Source organism: Onychostoma macrolepis, chromosome 15, assembly GCF_012432095.1.
Source record: "Onychostoma macrolepis isolate SWU-2019 chromosome 15, ASM1243209v1, whole genome shotgun sequence".
NCBI lineage: Eukaryota > Metazoa > Chordata > Actinopteri > Cypriniformes > Cyprinidae > Onychostoma > Onychostoma macrolepis.
In genome coordinates, this window is record NC_081169.1 from 20643670 (window position 1) to 20662369 (window position 18700).

The window sequence follows — 18700 nt, forward strand, 5'->3', positions numbered from 1 at the left end:
AAGAAGATATTAGTAGAGTCACTAAGAGATGGCCAGGACAAGTTTTCAATGCATCTTTCACCTCTCGAGCTAGAGGAGTCATGATTCTTATACATAAGTCCATTATTCCATTTCAGCTAAAACGGCAATATATAGACCCGTTAGGGAGATACATAATTCTTAATGGTACAATTTTGACGTCACATATTAATTCAATAAGCATATATGCTCGTAATGTAGATGACCCTTCCTTTTTTCAGAATTTCTTTTTCACTATATCAGCATATCCCGGAAATTATGTAATTGGAGGAGATTTTAATTGTGTACTAAACCCCGAGTATGATCGCTCTTCAGGAGTAGATAGCACCCATCAGCAGTCCCAAAAAATTATCTTGAAGTATATGTCTGATTTTTGAATTTAGTTGAAATTTGGAGATATCTCAATCCAAGCAAGAAAGAATATTCATGCTTCTTTTCGAATGCATATAAAACATTTTCAAGAATAGATTATTTTTTAATTTCTAATGGTTTAGTGGCGAAGGTAGGTAAAAGTTGGTATGATAGTATCCTATTGTCCGATCATGCCCCTATTACATTTACAATCCAAGATAATTTTGTACTCCCCATCAGGGGGAAAAAATCTGGAAAATTGCTAGCGTGGAGAATCAGAAAAATACAAACAGATAGAGCCATCAACTCAATTTTCTTAGAGAATGGGGAGAAGATTGTAGACCCATTGGAAAATGTTTAATGAATCCTTGGGAAAAGGAATATTACCCCCTTCTCTGAGATCAGCTCTAATTACTCTTATATTAAAACCAAGTAAACCTCCCAATGAAAAATCGTCTTATTGGCCCATATCTTTAATGTCTAATCTTTAAAGATTCTTTGTAAGGCCCTAGCTAAAAGAATTGAAACGTATATACCAAATCTTATCATGAACGATCAAAATCGATTTGTGCTTGGAAGACAAGCTTTTCATAACATACGAAGACCATTAAATATAGTATATAAAAAAACAAAAATGCCAAGGACCATGCAATCATGTCATTGGACGCGGAAAAAGCCTTTGACAGGATTGAATGGACGTATCTTTTTGAGGTGCTTAAGAGATTTGGGTTGGGCGATGGGTATATTAAATGGATCAAATTACTTTTACAATGATCCACAAGCAGAAATAATAACAAATAACCAAATTTCAAAGCCCTTTAATCTAAGTAGAGGCACACGTCAAGGGTCCCCACTGTCCCCTTTGTTGTTTTTATTCACAGTAGAACCCTTTGCAATGGCAATTTGGAGTAGTCCTGAAATTAAAGGTATAATAATAGGTGAGAGAGGACACTGTTTATCTCTGTTTGCAGACGACATTGTCATTTTTCTTAGTAATTTAGAACCTTCTATTCAAGCTCTCAACACTTTATGAACAGTATTTTGAGAGTTCTCAGGGTACAAAGTTAACAATAATAAAAGTGCCAAGCTGTTATTAAATGGGGATGAGAGGAGAAACTCAATGAACAATAGGCAATTTTTCAATTCTCAAAGTAAAAATCAATAATGAACAGACAAATTTTGAGAATGGATAAGAGATGAGGTAGAAACTAGGTAAAACTGGCAGGAAAATGTTAAGTTTAAATCCCAAAATCAAAACCTTGAATATGAGCTGCTTCAATATTCATGTGTCTAGTATGTGCGTGCGTGAGGATGACAATACTCTATTTTTTGGGGGATGATTCTGTTCGTGTTTTGTGTATACTGTGTCACTAACCTCTGGAATAAGTGTTTTAGTTGGGTTAAGTGAAATGGGAAACTTCGATAAGAAGAAGATAATTCTGAGAGAATCTGATGAAAAGAGGATACAGAACATGGGATGAGCTTTAACTGGATTGGTTATCCAGCCCTGTCTGCTACTAACTGCTAATAACGACTTCTTTTGGCCTTTATCATGCTGATTTGAATCACTAATATGTTTAAGAGTGTTTATATGATTTGGATTTGTGAAATTGAAGATTGTTGTCCATAATGTACGGTGGCCGAGAGAGCTCAACGAGCTGCGTTTAAAAAAAACACCTGCAAATTAAGAAAACAACTTCGTCAATTTTACAACACATGCCCTGCAAATAGAAAAAACTCCTGCAAATTAAGAAAACAACTTCGTCAATTGTACAACACACACACTGCAAATAGAAAAAACTCCTGCAAATTAAGAAAACAACTTCGTCAATTGTACAACACATGCACTGCAAATAGAAAAAACACCTGCAAATTAAGAAAACAACTTTGTCAATTTTACAACACGCCCTGCAAATAGAAAAACCCTGCAAATTAAGAAAACAACTTTGTCAATTTTACAACACACGCCCTGCAAATAGAAAAAACAATTATTACAACTATTACAATGTTGTTAATAACATTCATTTTAGCTACTATATTTCATTTCTTTATAACTACTTGTCACTGTATTCCTCCATCACTGGTTAGCCAGCAGATCCAAAAGTTTTTGTTAACTTATCTCTGTTCTTGTCCACATGTTGACCCAGTTTCCTTAGTTCTCCTCATTAGTTAATTAGCTCCTCACCTGTTTCTGTTTTCCCTTGATTACGTTTTGTATTTAAAGCCTGTGTTCATCCTTGTTTCTTTGCCTGCTATTATTTGCTCATTGTGTTTTGCTACCCCTCGCTCCTGGATTATCTCTGTTTGGAATTTTATTAAAAAGACTGTTTTGGTTTACTCTCCTCCTTCGTGCGCTTATTTAGCTAACACACATTACAGAATAGCAGGCCGAAAAAGTGAATTATTTTTAAAGCAGCTTTTTTCTTTTTGTTTATTTATTTATTTTCCTGTCCCGGAATGGCCGAGCCAGCCGTCCAACTCCTGTGCCTGGAGCAGATGGACCGTTCACTGGAGGACCATACAAGGGACTTTCTAGATCTGGTGTGCCTTACCCACTTCCCTGACCGCTCGCTATGCGTCTTCTACATCACCAACTTGAGCGAGCGGTGTAAGGCACGCCTGCCTGCGAACGGTCCCAAAGAGGATTTCGCCGCTTGTGTGGAGTGGGTGCTGGAGAATAATGGACTGTTTTTCTCCGTCAGCCCCTCAGAGGAGGATATCTCCAGCCCCACTCCCGAACCAGAGACCAGCCTGAGCCCACTGCAGATGGAGAGCCTGAGCCCGCTGCGACTGAGCCTCAACTATCCTCTGACCAAGTGCGTGAGCCGGCAACATCGTCGGTCTTCAAGGGAGTCTTGGTGGTGTACGAGGGCTTGGAGGGAAGCCCCACCCACACTCCTACGACTGAGGGTGAGCTACATCTGGTTTCTGGAAGTTATGAAGAGGAACTTATGGACATCTTCCAGATGGACCTGATAGACTGGTTTGGAGAAGTACTACCCTATGCTCCTGAATCTCCTGCGTCTCCGCTGGTTCCGTCCAGCCCTGAATCTCCTGTGTCTCCGCTGGTTCCGTCCAGCCCTGAATCTCCTGTGTCTCCGCTGGTTCCGTCCAGCTCAAGTCCTCCTGTGGTCCCTCCCAGCCTCCCTCTCCCGCCTCCTCTCAAACCAGCTAGTTCCTCGCCTCCAGCTCCGCTGATGCCTGTCAATCCCTCAGCTCACCCTCAGTCGACTGAAAAGAGATGGTGTTCATCCCTCCTGGGGTGGTGCCGCTCTTCTCTCTAGAAATATGGCACATAGTCTTAGAGTTTGTACTTGACTAACTGGAGCCCAGGTCAGGAAGCAGACAGACTGGCTAAACCGATCGTCTGCTAGCCGCCTCATGTCACCAAAGGCAGTTAACTCTCAGCACATAGAATCTTTTCATCTAGATATCACGCTATAGAGACTGTGTCTGTTCCCCGAACTAGAAAATACAGAAAACATCCAAACCAAAGTAATAGTAACAATTTAATTGATGTTCAACAAATAAAAAACGATATAATACAGATAAACACATGATAAAGCTTGGCTTATTGAATATTAGATCCCTTTCTTCAAAAGCACTTTTGTAAATGATATGTTCACTGACCATAAACTAGATGTGCTTTGTTTGACAGAAACCTGGCTAAAACAAGATGATTACATTACTTTAAACGAGTCTACACCCCAAGATTACTGTTACAAACATGAACCGCGTCCAAAAGGTAAAGGGGAGGTGTTGCTACAATTTATAGAAATATTTTCAGTATCTCTCAGAGGTCAGGTTTCAAGTATAATTCGTTCAAGTAATGGTGCTTCATATAACGTTATCCAAAGAAACAAGTGTTAATGATAAATCCTGTGATGTTTGTACTGGCTACTGTATACAGGCCACCAGGGCACCATACAGACTTTATTAAAGAATTTTCTGATCTTCTATCGGAGTTAGTACTGACTGCAGATAAAGTCCTAATCGTTGGTGATTTTAATATCCATGTTGATAATGAAAGAGATTTGTTGGGATCAGCATTTATAGACATTCTAAACTCTATTGGTGTTAAACAACACGTGTCAGGACCTACTCATTGTCGAAATCATACTCTAGATTTAATACTGTCACATGGAATTGATGTCAGTGGCGTTGAAATTTTACAGCAGAGCGATGATATCTCAGATCATTATCTAGTCTCCTGTATATTCCATATAGCTAAAGCTGTAAAGCCAACTTCTTGTTACAAATATGGTAGAACCATCACTTCTACCACAAAAGACTGCTTTATAAATAATCTTCCTGACTTATCTCAGTTCCTCAGCATATCCAATAGCTCAGAACAACTTGATGATGTAACAGGAACTATGGACTCTCTCTTTTCTAGCACTTTAGATGCGGTTGCTCCTTTACGCTTAAGGAAGATTAAGGATAAGAGTCCAACACCGTGGTATAATGAGCACACCAGCGCCCTAAAGAGAGCAGCCCGGAAAATGGAGCGCAGCTGGAGGAAAACTAAATTAGAGGTATTTCGTTTAGCTTGGCGGAAAGTACCCTATCCTACAGAAAAGCATTAAAACTGCTAGATCTGATTACTTTTCGTCTCTTCTAGAAGAAAACAAACATAACCCTCGGTATTTATTCAATACAGTAACTAAATTAACGAAAAATCAAGCATCAACAGGTGTTGGCATTTCCCAAGAGCATAGCAGTAATGACTTTATGAACTACTTCACTTCCAAGATCGATACTATCAGAGATAAAATTGTATCCTTGCAGCCGTCAGCTACAGTATCGCATCAGATAGCGCACTATAGATCCCCTGAGGAACAATTCATTCATTCTCTACTGTGGGAGAGGAAGAATTGTATAAACTTGTTAAATCATCTAAACCAACAACATGTATGTTAGACCCGATTCCATCTAAACTACTAAAAGAGCTGCTTCCAGAAGTCATAGATCCTCTTTTGGCTATTATTAATTCATCATTGTCATTAGGATATGTCCCCAAAACCTTCAAATTGGCTGTTATTAAGCCTCTCATTAAAAACCACAACTTGACCCCAAAGATCTAGTTAATTACAGACCGATCTCAAATCTCCCTTTTCTGTCAAAGATACTAGAAAGGTAGTATCCTCACAATTATATTCCTTCCTAGAGAAAAATGATATCTGTGAGGAATTCCAGTCAGGATTTAGATCGTATCATAGTACTGAGACTGCTCTCATTAGAGTTACAAATGACCTGCTTCTATCATCTGATCGTGGTTGTATCTCTTTATTAGTTCTACTGGATCTTAGCGCTGCGTTCGACACTATCGACCACAACATTCTTTTGAATAGACTAGAAAACTTTGTTGGCATTAGTGGAAGTGCCTTAGCATGGTTCAAATCGTACTTATCTGACCGCCATCAGTTCGTAGCAGTGAATGAAGAGGTATCATATCGATCACAAGTGCAGTATGGAGTACCTCAAGGCTCAGTACTAGGGCCGTTACTTTTCACGCTTTATATGTTACCCTTGGGAGATATTATCAGGAGACATGGTGTTAGCTTTCACTGTTATGCTGATGATACTCAGCTCTATATTTCTTCGCCCGGTGAAACACACCAAATTGAGAAACTAACGGAATGCATAGTCGATATAAAAACTGGATGACAAATAATTTTTACTGCTAAATTCTGAAAAACAGAGGTGTTAATTATCGGACCTAAAACCCCACATGTAATAACCTAGAATATTATCTAACACTTGACGGCTGCTCTGTCAATTCTTCTTCATCAGTCAGGAACCTAGGTGTGCTGTTCGATAGCAATCTGTCATTTGAAAGCCATGTTTCTAGCATCTGTAAAACTGCATTTTTCATCTCAAAAGCATATCTAAATTGCGACCAATGCTCTCAACGTCAAATGCAGAAATGTTAATTCATGCGTTTATGACCTCAAGGTTAGACTATTGTAATGCTTTATTGGTGGTTGTTCTGCACGCTTGATCAACAAACTACAGTTAGTCCAAAATGCAGCAGCTAGAGTCCTTACTAGAACCAGGAAATATGACCATATTAGCCCGGTTCTGTCAACACTGCACTGGCTCCCTATCAAGCATCGGATAGATTTTAAAATCTTGTTAATTACTTATAAAGCCCTGAATGGTTTAGCTCCTCAGTACTTGAGCGAGCTCTTATCGCATTATAGTCCTCCACGTCCGCTGCGTTCTCAAAACTCTGGCCGTTTGATAATACCTAGAATATCAAAATCGACTGCGGGCGGCAGATCCTATTCCTATTTAGCACCCAAACTCTGGAACAGTCTACCTAACACTGTTCGGGAGGCAGACACACTCTGTCAGTTTAAATCTAGATTAAAGACCCATCTTTTTAGCCTGGCTTACACCATTAACGCATTAATACGCTTCTATTATTCAAATCCGTTAAAGGATTGTTAGGCTGCATTAATTAGATCAACCGGAACCGGGAACACTCCCCATAACACACGATGTACTCGTTACATCGTCAGTTGAATGGCATCTACGCTAATATTTGTTTGTTTCTTTCCTAGTCTGTTTCTCAGTCCGTATCCGATCAGATGGTGGATCAGCACCAAGAGATGATGTCTACAGCCCTGATCGTCAGCGGAGACCAGGACACCCAGATGACCCCCAGAGATATATCCCTAGATATATCAACCAAAAATAACAAAATAACTAAAATATAATAAAATACCTAACTACATAATACTACTATTGTTAGAAATTGCAACAAAATTAAAATAGAAATATAAACTTTTGAACTGCGGGTTTCGTCTGGTCAGAGGAGAACTGGCCCCGACTGAGCCTGGTTTCTCCCAAGGTTTTTTCTCCATTCTGTCACAGAGGAGTTTTGGTTCCGTGCCGCTGTCGCGTCTGGCTTGCTCAGTTGGGGACACTTAATTTCTAGCGATTATCGCCGATTTGATTGCACAGCTACTATTTAAACTAAACTGAGCTAGACAATGACATCTCTGAATTCAATAATGAAATGCCTTTAACTGAAAATTGAGTGTTTAATCTTATCATTATACATTACTGACACTCTATCCTCCAATTTGATACTGTTAAGTGCTTTGACACAATCTGCATTGTAAAAGCGCTATATAAATAAAGGTGACTTGACTTGACTTGACTCAGTCAGCGCCTGCCATTCGCTCTTTTCCGCCGCCTCGGGACTTCCAGTCTCCAGCTCCTCCCAGACATGCGGATCCCCTGTCTCCACTTCCAGCCTCCGAGCCTTGGATTACATCGGCTCCACCTCGGCTCCTAGCTCCCTCGTCTCCACCGTTGCCGGTCATCCCACTGGCTCCAACGGGCTCCCTCGTCCCTTCGGCTCCGCCTTGGTCAGTCGTCGACCATCCGCCGTCTCGGGACTCCACTCCTCTGGCTTTGCCTCGTCACTCCATCCCTCCAGCTCTGTCAGGCTCCTCCTTCCCTCCAGCTCGACCTTCATTCTCAGACGCACCGGCTCCACCGCGGTCTTCCGGATCCTCAGTTTCGCCCCGGCTCTCCGTCTGCTCCGTTCCACCTGGGTCTCCACCTCCAGCAGCTCAGTCTCCGTCAGTCGGCCCCCTGGTGTCGTCGGCCCCTTCTCCACCATGGGTCCTCCCGCCGTCAATTCCACCGTGGGCCGCCATCCTGGCTGGTCTCTGGATTGCCACCTGGCTCCTCCTGCTCTGGGCTCCTCCCTGGCTCCTTCCTCCATCGACTCCACCCTGGCCCTATGAACTTTGTCCCTTCCCCATTACCTGCCCTTCTCCTGCTCCACGCCCACCTCCAGAACCCTCACCCTCCCTCCTCTGTTGGACTGTTTTTGTCCCCGCGCCCTTCCGGGAGGGGGCGACATGTCACATGTTGACCCAGTTTCCTTAGTTCTCCTCATTAGTTAATTAGCTCCTCACCGGTTTCTGTTTCCCTTTGATTACATTTTGTATTTAAAGCCTGTGTTCATCCTTGTTTCTTTGCCTGCAACTATTTGCTCATTGTGTTTTGCTACCCCTCGCTCCTGGATTATCTCTGTTTGGAATTTTATTAAAAAGACTGTTTTGGTTTACTCTCCTTCTTCGTGCGCTTATTTAGCTAACACACGTAACCGTTCTACATAAACCAAACTATTATGTCACTTAGACCTTGAGGATACACACAGACAGCCTTATAGCAGCTTTTGCCTTTAACCCATATTACCTAAACTGTATTCACTCCTTTGTTTTCCCACCAGCCTTTTTTTGTGTGTGTGAGGGTTCTCTCTGGATAATTTGGTTAGTGACTTAGCCAAAGTGTCATTGTTTCTCTGCCGTCAAGTCTAAAATATTTCCCTTTACTGTTCAAATAACAAAGCATTAACTTGTTTAAATTGAGACCCTCAGTTGAATTTAGACATGGGTTTTTAACCCATTATTACGGTGGCCGAGAGAGCTCAGCTTGATGAAGTTGTTTTCTTAATTTGCAGGTGTTTTTTCTATTTGCAGTGCGTGTGTTGTAAAATTGACGAAGTTGTTTTCTTAATTTGCGGAATTTTAGTTTCTGGCATGTCCATGATGGAGTGAAGAGACAATTGTGACCCGCCAGGGCACCACTCCACCTACCGTAGTTACCTCACTTGGTAGACCAGACGTGGGGTATTGGACCCCATTCCAGTCTAAAACGGGGGACTGAAGGAGTGTATGGAATGGATGCTGATCTACCATATCCTTCATAATAATATTATTTCATTATTTCTTGTTTGATTATTAATTAAGTTATTGATCAGTATTTAACCTCCTAGTTTATTTGATGATTGACTTAAGGTAGTAGTTGCCATCTATAGTAATAATAAATATATAAGAATGTGGGTAGTCCTCCATTGTAGCAAGAATGGAATGTTATTCTTTCCATGCTGAAGTCTATTCTTTTCTTAGTGTCACAATGCCATGTCATTAGGTCAGGGTGACCTCCCATCTACGTGAGCGACAGTGATTGGGACAACTGACATTTATGTGTTCTGCTGTTTTATGATATTGTTTGCAATTTGCTTATTGTGCAATTAACTGGTATTTGCATAATAGATATTAAATAATCCTGTTTTTTTTTTTTTTTTTTACTCTCTAAGATGAGACAGGCATAGTGTGTGTGTAATGAACCATAAGATGCTGATAAGATTCTCGCTAGAGCTAGGCAACCTTGAACAGAAGATAAGTCTTCTCTGTGTATGTATGTGTGTCGGCATCTTTCCCTGAGTAAGAAGAGAAGGGGTATTGGAGAAGTTCGTCATTGGCTCACCCACCCTGATCAGGAATAGGTCTCTGGAGATACCTGTTTTGTCTGACCCCTGATCTCTGTAGCCTAAATAATTACTTATAATGATGTAAGCACTTCAAACATATCTCTATGGAAACTGTCTAAGTTTATCTAGGTTTTAGACCAATAAGAATCTTTCTACTCTATGTATTGACGTAATTAGCGACCTCTGTTAGAGTATAATTACTGGAGTTTCTGACATGTACGCAGAGCGGCCTACGAAGTGTTGAAGCTGACTTCTGGTCAGCTTGATGAAACTGCAAACTCTTTTGTTCAGTAAATTTTTCTTTAAAATTTTTCTTTAATTGATCGCATCTCTGACTCCTGGGGCCTCATTTATAACCGTTGTGTATGCACAAAACCAGCCCCGAAAGAGGCGTATGCCACTTCCTATGCAAAAATTGGGATTTATAAAAACAAACTTGATGGGAAAATTTACGCAAATGGAGCTTTTGTGCCTACGTACACTTTTAGGATGAAATCTACGGAGAGTTTTATAAATGAGGCCCCAGCTGTGTTGAATGAAGACCAGGGGCCTCATTTATAAAACTCTCCGTAGATTTCATCCTAAAAGTGTACGTAGGCACAAAAGCTCGATTTTGCGTACACACAAAAGTTTTCAGATTTAGAACGCCATGCGTGACGCCGGAACCTGCACAAAAATCCCTTTATAAATCCCAGTTAGGGGAAGATTGTGCGTACGTGCATCTCCACCCCGTCTCCTCCCCGAAATAATCATATATGGAGCTTACAACGCCTAGTTTTACTATGCATAACCTCATCTGCATATCATTTCCATGCATATTCCCATCCATGTGACACCATGTTTAACACCGTCAAAGGTACAAGACATTTTAGGAAATATGAGATATGGACTATAAATGCCATTTGTGCCAAACATTTTATTTAAATTTTTTTGCTAAAAGTCATCCAATATCATTGTTATGTTTTAAAATAAATATATCAAAATATTCATAAAATGTTATGAAGTAAATCAAGTAAATATTTTAGAATAAAGTTTTAAAGTTATAAAGAATAAAGTTGATCTCATTCTTTTATACTGGCTATTTTTAGTGGAAACAGATAGGCCTATATTTATTGCAGTGTAAATACAATTGTCTGACTCGGCGCGTCACTGATGTATTTTAAAAATGAAACGTGTAAATCTTACCGTTTCCTTCCAGTTGTATCAATCAAATACAGTGGTATTTTTCATAATGTTGTGGAGATGTCTTCACACGATATTAACACCTCTGTGCAGCTGCGGTTGTACAGTAAATTATTATCATTGGACCTATTCAAACCGGACAATGGACCGTTCGACCACCGAGTATCCAGCAGTGTCCGCCATAGTATCGAAGTGCACATCATTGATCATTGTTCTCTCTAAAAATATTTTCTCATAACATAAGATCTGCAGTTTAAAGATGAATTATTGTGCACCTATAGCACTCCTCGCTGTCATTAAAACATAGCATGCCACAGGAAAAGTGATCAAGCGCATCCACTACAAATGTCTAAATTCATATAGCCTAATTTTTGTTTAACTTCTGCATAATGACTTTACGTAATTTCAGTGCTCATTTACATTATGAGAGTGGAATAGTTAATGTAAATGTGTATATCGACATGAAAACAGAGTTTAAAATCGTTGTTTACTTCATTAATTTTCTCACTCCTGGAAAAAGAGTTTGTATGCATGGGTCAGAGTTTGCGTGCAGGTGCCCAAATTTTCCCTACAAGTTTGTTTTTATAAATCCCATCTTTTGCGTAGGAAGTGCCGTACGCTTCTTTCAGGGCAGGATTTGTGCGTACGCAATGGTTATAAATGAGGCCCCTGGTCCTTGGGTTTTAACTGTAAATTCCCTTACACTGTATTCAAAAGAAGTTGCTCAGACAAACTGTTTAATCTCCTTAAGTGATCATCCTTCAGCACTGTTAAATGTCACCTGTGGGCAAAAGATTTATACTCATGGAGTTGGGTGGATAAACTCCCATTTGTGTTGGATTAGTCATGGGAACAGGTGTTGTTTTGTAGCATGTGCACAGCCCTGCTGGTAGATGTCGTAACTACACCATCTGATTTAAAAAGCATCTCTCTGCTTTGTCATTCAAAAGTTGCTAAAAATACTAAAATATCACATTGTAGCTGGCTGCTGACAAATAAATATCAGTTAACCCTTTTGGTTATTGAAAATATTTCATTTATATTATTAAATATATGCTATGCTATGACTTCCCATGCAGCAGACAATCTTAGTGTGAATATGGTCTCTGAAATGCACCTTGTCAGCCGAAGGTAGGCCATGCATGGCAACTGCACTGTGTGTGACAGCTAACAACATAAGGCCGACTGCTGGAAGGAGGTGTGTGGCCCAGATCAAACCTATGAGGCACCACGTAGGATTTAAATCAAACTTCGCTCATACATAAAACACATGCTTATACACCTATAATTTACTCACATATACATGTATACTATTGGATGTTCAATATATGTAATACACGTGCACGCTAATATGAAATCCATACCAATACATCTTATGTTAGTACTGAATGCATATACACTTGTGAATAACTTGCATATACATATAAACTACAGACACTTATACGTATAAACTTGATCCATGCATATACACCAACAACACCACATGCACATACATATAAACTCGCTGCATGCAGACATACCTATACATACTCGCATATACATATAAACTTGATCTTGACTTGAACTTTTCTGTGCAAACAGAAGGCATTTCAGTGTGAAAGACAGAGTTTTTAAAATGCCAAACTCAGTAAACACATTAATAAATCAAACTATGTACAGTAGCCTATAGTATGATTTATTAATAATTATGTTTGAGTTTGAGTACCTTTTAAAAACACTTTTAATGCACTTTTTGATTGCCTAATCCTAACCCCACCCGTAATCCTAACCCCTCCCCCACACCTAACCCTAAACCTACCAATACTAGGGGGTAATAATCTAGCAGGGGGTCAGAATTGGGCACAACACCGGCTTCTGGAGATGCCGCTGTAGATGCCACGGTCTGTCTCTGGCATGTGCCACTACAGTGGCATCTCCAGCAGCCGTGGACTTTCTTCTCTGGCCAATTACACAATTTAATGTAATACCTTTTATTTTAAAAACTACATTTCAACAAAATATAAAGCATTTATAATAAAGTTTATTTTTATGTTTGATATTCGCTGCATTTTCGCCTAGGCTGCTTTAGGGACCGTCTGCAAATTTACTTCGCAGTACAAAACGAAGGCCAATAATTCATTCAAATTAATGTTTACAGGGCTATAGTAAACGCCTAGTGGGCCTAACTGACTGAATATATTTTGCCAATATCTCGCCTTAGACAATTCTTCCAATATTTCCCTTACTGTACGTACAGTACACAATAATTTTACATGAAAAATTAGACTTATAGTAATTTTTTATTTAAATAATTATGTACTGTACATATATGAAGGGATGTATTGGCAAAAACTCACTGTATTAAATCGCTACATGAGTAATACAAGCTTTACAGTTTGACAATTAGTCATTTTAAATGTTAAAAGTCCTTTTAATTAAAATACTTTGGACGTTTTTATCCAGTCGGTGGAATTGTCAGACGGTCCCTTATTCACCAAGCACAATAGCGCTTCAAAACTTTCTTTGGTTTAAATTTACTGCTACAATACACGTTTTATAATCAGTGTTGGGCAGTAACTAGTTACTAGTAATTTAGTTACTGTAATAATATTACTTTTTGCAGTAACTAGTAGTGTAACTAATTACTAATAAGATTTCAGTAATAATATTACAGTTACTTTCCATAAAACAGCTTAGTTACTTAGTTACTTTTGATGCCTCAACCCCGCTGATTTAAAATCTAACAATCAAATAATTCCTAGATTTATTTTCATAATTTTCATGACTCGCACATGCATGTGATGTCCCCAGTGCAGCAGGCAAGCTTGGAATATGGAAAAGCTTTCATTCAGCAGATAGAAATATTGCATTATATTGATTTTGTCAGGAAAAAAAAAATCTGTTGTGTAAGTTGTGGCTTTACTTTACTCTGGCATTAAATCCCTCTGATCAGCATGTGGTACATTATATTAATATAATTAAAAATATTTTTGGAAAATTAAACAGTTTCTTACAAACTCCTGTGATTTGATAAAATACATAACGAAATTTAATCTCATATGGGTAACGGAAAAATGACTTCAAGCTACACATGACAGTCAATGAGATGAATACAACACTTCTACTTGAATGCCACTATCAGTCACTATTGAGTGTTTGTAATAACTTCTGACTGCGATCCGATGTGGATTTTGGTCAAATGATGAGGCAGAAATATGTTGTTAGTAAAATTCTAGAAGAATTTTATCTGGAAGATACACAGTTACAACTTCTGTGGGTTGTGAAGAAAAAGTAATGTAACTAGTAGTGTAACTAATTACTGTTGCCAGAAAGTAATAAGTAAAGTAACAATATTACTTTTGAAAGGAGTAACTAGTAATGAGTAATATATTACATTCTTTGAGTAACTAGCCCAACACTGTTTATAATATTTTTTTCAAAACTGCCTATACAGTTTCACCAACAGGGTTAATACGTCCGATGTATTTTAATTAAAATTACTTTTAAAATAACACATTGTCAAACTGTAAATCTTGTATTACTCTTATGATTTACTACAGTGAGTTTAATGCATTAAAACAATGTTTTTAAAAGACTAAACTCAATAAACATAATTATTAATAAATCATACTATAGGCTACTGTACATAGTTTGATTTATTAATAATGTGTTTATTGAGTTTTGGTCTTTTAAAAACACTGTTTTAATGCATTTAAGCCACGCTAAGCGTTGTCATGTGTCACACAGACAGCAGCCACAATAGCACTTATGTTCTTATGTTTAATTTACTTTTTTCCTTTTTATTCGAAACATTCCCAAACGCATTAACTATATCATGAAATATCTCGATTCTCACCTGTATAGATTGTTAGTTGATCTATAGTGGTCGAAGGTCAAAGTAACCTAATAATGTAATCTATTAACTATCCATAAACCATCTGTTTACTTAAGTAACAGATATGGGTGTCATGCCGTAACATAGTTTTAATATGACTGACTTTATATTTAATGTGAATTTAACATTGAAAGTTAATATGAATAAAAACATTGTAAGTTAGGCTAGGCTACTTATCACAACACTTTCATTGTCCACAGCCCTGCTCAAAGATATCATAATTACACCATCTGGTTTAAAAATGATCTAAAATATTACAATACTACACTGTATCAATCAGACTGCTTATTTGTAACACAAGTGATTAATATATGAATATATGTAAATACCACAAGATTTTCATTATTGTGGGCTTATAGCAGACAAGATCAGCTATGTATGTAGCCTATGGCAAATCCTGTAAGGCAACAGAATAACAAAAAACTACAATTATAAGAGTAAAATTAAAAAGCCACATCCCAATTATGATTTTCACCAAGTTATTTGGTAGTCATAATGGCTCTATATCTCAGCGGGCAACAGATAGCAATATACCTGTCATAAGCGATAGTGGTAAGAGTAAGATATGATGCACCGCCATAAAGATGTACAAAAAAGCCTTGAAGACAACATGCAGGGTAGGATATTGATCTGTCCTGAGACCATATACAATACAGGAGGTGAGGAAAAAGGCTTGTAGCACCCATTACATCATTGATAGGCAGGTTAAGCAACATTATGTACATTGGTTTGTGAAGATTTCTGTTCCAGCAAATTGTAATAATAATTGTTAGATTGCAGAGTAAGATTAACAAGTATGTTATTAATCCAAATATGAATGCAGGGTAAATGCTCATCTCAGTCAGATCCAAAGAGTCAGGACAAGTGAGAGGACAGATGTATTTGCATACATGTTTTTAACAAAAGCAAATAATGCTTGTCAACATAAATAAACAAACAAACAGTAATCTAAAGTTATGTTGTTTTTCAGAATGGATCTTTGTCATTATTTCATTTTGCCTGATCCAGCATCATTTTTCTTACAACCTGAAAAGTAATAAACAAACAACAACAGATAAAATTAAACTTCATTAAAGAAAATTAAAAGCAGAATGTCCTTGTAAAATTCACATGCAGGCAGCAGATTAATAAAGCACATTACTGTATAAGTTAAATAATAATGTTTAGTTATTAAAAGTGCTTAAGCCAATAGGCTGTTGTTTGAGTAATTGTAATAATGTGGCCTATCTGCACAAACTGTCATTAGACAAACTGCCTTAAAAGCAGCACAAGTATTTAGTCACCTGGCTTAAGTGATCATCCTTCAGCACTGTTGAATGTCACCTGTAGGCTAACGATTTGTACTTATGGGGAGTTGGGCGGAAAAACTTCATATCATTATATGAGAGCTCTGCTTTTGGATGTCATAACTACGCTGATCACTCAGTCAGTTTTTTTTTTTTTTAAATAAATATCAGGGCTCCCCATTGCTGTTGATTGATTATAAAAACAGAGCTATAGCCAAAAATAGTCTATACTCACTGATTTTGTCAAGACTGTCTGTCAAAACTAAATTGAAAGTGCTATATAAACACAGAGGTGTAAAGTAATTATATTTTGATATAACATTTGGCCCGTGATAAATTATGCCATCTGGATAATATTTTTTGGATAATGGGTGTGAATGGGGATGCTTGACACAGTGGTTTTAGGGTTAGTTGCATGGCATATAAAATAATTTATAATTCATTGATAGTTTAGCTGAACTGAACATTTAATTACTCAAACAATAACTGGTGATTTACGTGCATTTAAAAGATTAAGTAACATGCCAAAGAAGCACTTTTTTCTTCCTTGTAGGTTATTAGAGAAAAATAAAAATTAATAATATAGGGTAACTGTCAACAACAACTTGTATCTGAAGCACTTGATGATTTTAGGATGAAAAAAATTCAGACACATATGTAGCTAATATAAACGTGTGATACAAATAATTATATAGTAAATAGAAATTTGAATATATCATATCATTAAATCATCATTTTAATATATAATATGACATTTTTATGTAATTTCTTACATAAGTGTCAGTTTACGGTTTATTATACACTGTTTATCTTTCTTTTAAAACAGCTGACAATTTTCTGTCTAATTTCCTTGGTTTTAAACCCATAAATAAGTGGATTCACAATGGGAGGAAACACAAGAATAGATATAGAAAACACCCGGCGTAGGTGAGCTGGAGCATTTTCAGACCGATGTGCAATAAGAGGGAAAAAAGTGTTGAACTCCAAGAACAGGAAGACCACTAAATGAGTACCACATGTCTGAAGTGCCTTAATCTTTGCATCAGACTGCTTATTAGAAACACAAGTGATTAATATATGAATATATGTAAATGCCACAACAGAAAGCGAAATACAGTGGTATAAAGATAAAATAAACAATCCATAGATATTGTTCACTGTTGTGTCTTCACACATGATTTTCATTAAAGATGGGTTATAGCAGACAAGATCTGCCATATATTTCTGGCAAATCTGGTATGGCATTAGAAGACAGAAAAGCACAAATATAATAATAAAATGAATGAGCCACATCACAATTATGATTCTCACCAAGTTACTGGTAGTCATAATGGCTCCATATCTCAATGGGAAGCAGATAGCGATATACCTGTCAAAGGCCATAGCTGTCAGAATTACATGAGACGCACCACCATACAGATGTACAAAAAAGCCCTGAAGCAAACATGCAGGATATGATATTGATCTGTCCTGAGACAATATACTATACAGCAGCTGAGGAAAAAGGCTTGTGGCACCCATTGCATCATTGATAGGCAGGTTAAGCAACAGAATGTACATTGGTTTATGAAGATTCCTGTTTTCACAAATGGTGACAGCAATTGTGAGATTGCAGAGTAAGATAGTCAAGTACGTTGCTATTCCAAATATGAATGCAGGGTAAATGCTTGCCTGAGACAGTTCCAAAGAGTGCAAAGTCAGTATCACTGAGAGGACAGATCCATTTGGATACATGCTGAATGCACTTATGACCTTGAAACATAAAAACCAGTATAGACAAGCTAATAATGCGTGGTTACATTATTTAAATCTCATTAGAACTTTTGAAATTTTGTTACTTTCCAAAATGGACTTACATCATATTTTTATTCTGACATCCAGAATCATTGTTCATGCAACCTGGGGAAAAAAAGCAATCATTCTATCAAAAGCATACTAAAACCTCCATAAAGTCTTCAAAAATAGCCTAAGCAAACAAGGAAAAAACAACAACTGCATAACAGAATATACAAGACAGTCGTTGTTAGCAGATCGGTGATCCAAATTACTTAAAATATGTCAATCTTAATTAATCCATTTTAATGTCTAATAACTTTAACTTGTTCACATGAGCTGCTAATCTCATAAAAGCTGTAAACGTTATATTTAACCACCTTAAGTGATCATCCTTCACTGCAGCTGAAAAGTGCTGTGTTGATGTCATCTGTAATCATCTGATTTATACTCATGGACGGTGTTGGGTGGAAATCTCTTTGTTTACTTTGGGTTAACCATGGGAATGGGTGGTGTTATGTGGCATGTGCACATGACATTCAAATCTTGAACATAATAACTGAGATACTCTTTAGAATGATATTTCATATGGGAAATTATACTTCTGAGTTACCTTGAGAGTATTAAGACACTTTATGCTACCACAATCCCCACTGAAAATTCCAGTAGACCAGAAATAATATTCACGTACTATAGCATTCTGGTTAGATGAGCCTGGTTAGTTAATACTCAACAAAAACAACAATACAAAGTCAACAAAAAACCCCAAAATGGATCCTGTTAACATTTTTAAAGGAGAGATATCATGTGTAGGACCACATTTGGGCTGCAAATTATATTGCCATTATGCTGACATGTATTGATTTAAACTGTGATATGTTGCATTTAACATCCTATACAGCAAAATCTGGCTGTTAA

The 18700-nt window shown here is 37.6% G+C and overlaps 1 protein-coding gene and 1 pseudogene across 1 annotated transcript; both read right to left on the bottom strand.

The window, feature by feature from the left end:
• Window positions 1-8149: 8149 nt before the first annotated feature.
• Window positions 8150-15615, bottom strand: LOC131554202 (putative olfactory receptor 13C6; annotated as a pseudogene).
• A 1189-nt stretch (window positions 15616-16804) lies between these two features.
• On the bottom strand, window positions 16805-17772 carry LOC131520882 (olfactory receptor 52B2-like). Its single transcript, XM_058745402.1, has one exon. It carries the CDS (start codon window positions 17741-17743, stop codon window positions 16805-16807), a length of 939 nt encoding a protein of 312 aa, XP_058601385.1. The 5' UTR covers window positions 17744-17772.
• Between the last annotated feature and the right edge of the window lie 928 nt (window positions 17773-18700).

What these genes read in the sequence shown, in the direction of transcription:
- LOC131520882 (XM_058745402.1), bottom strand. Translation starts at nt 17,743, where the DNA reads ATGTATCCAAATGGATCTGTCCTCTCAGTGATACTGACTTTGCACTCT.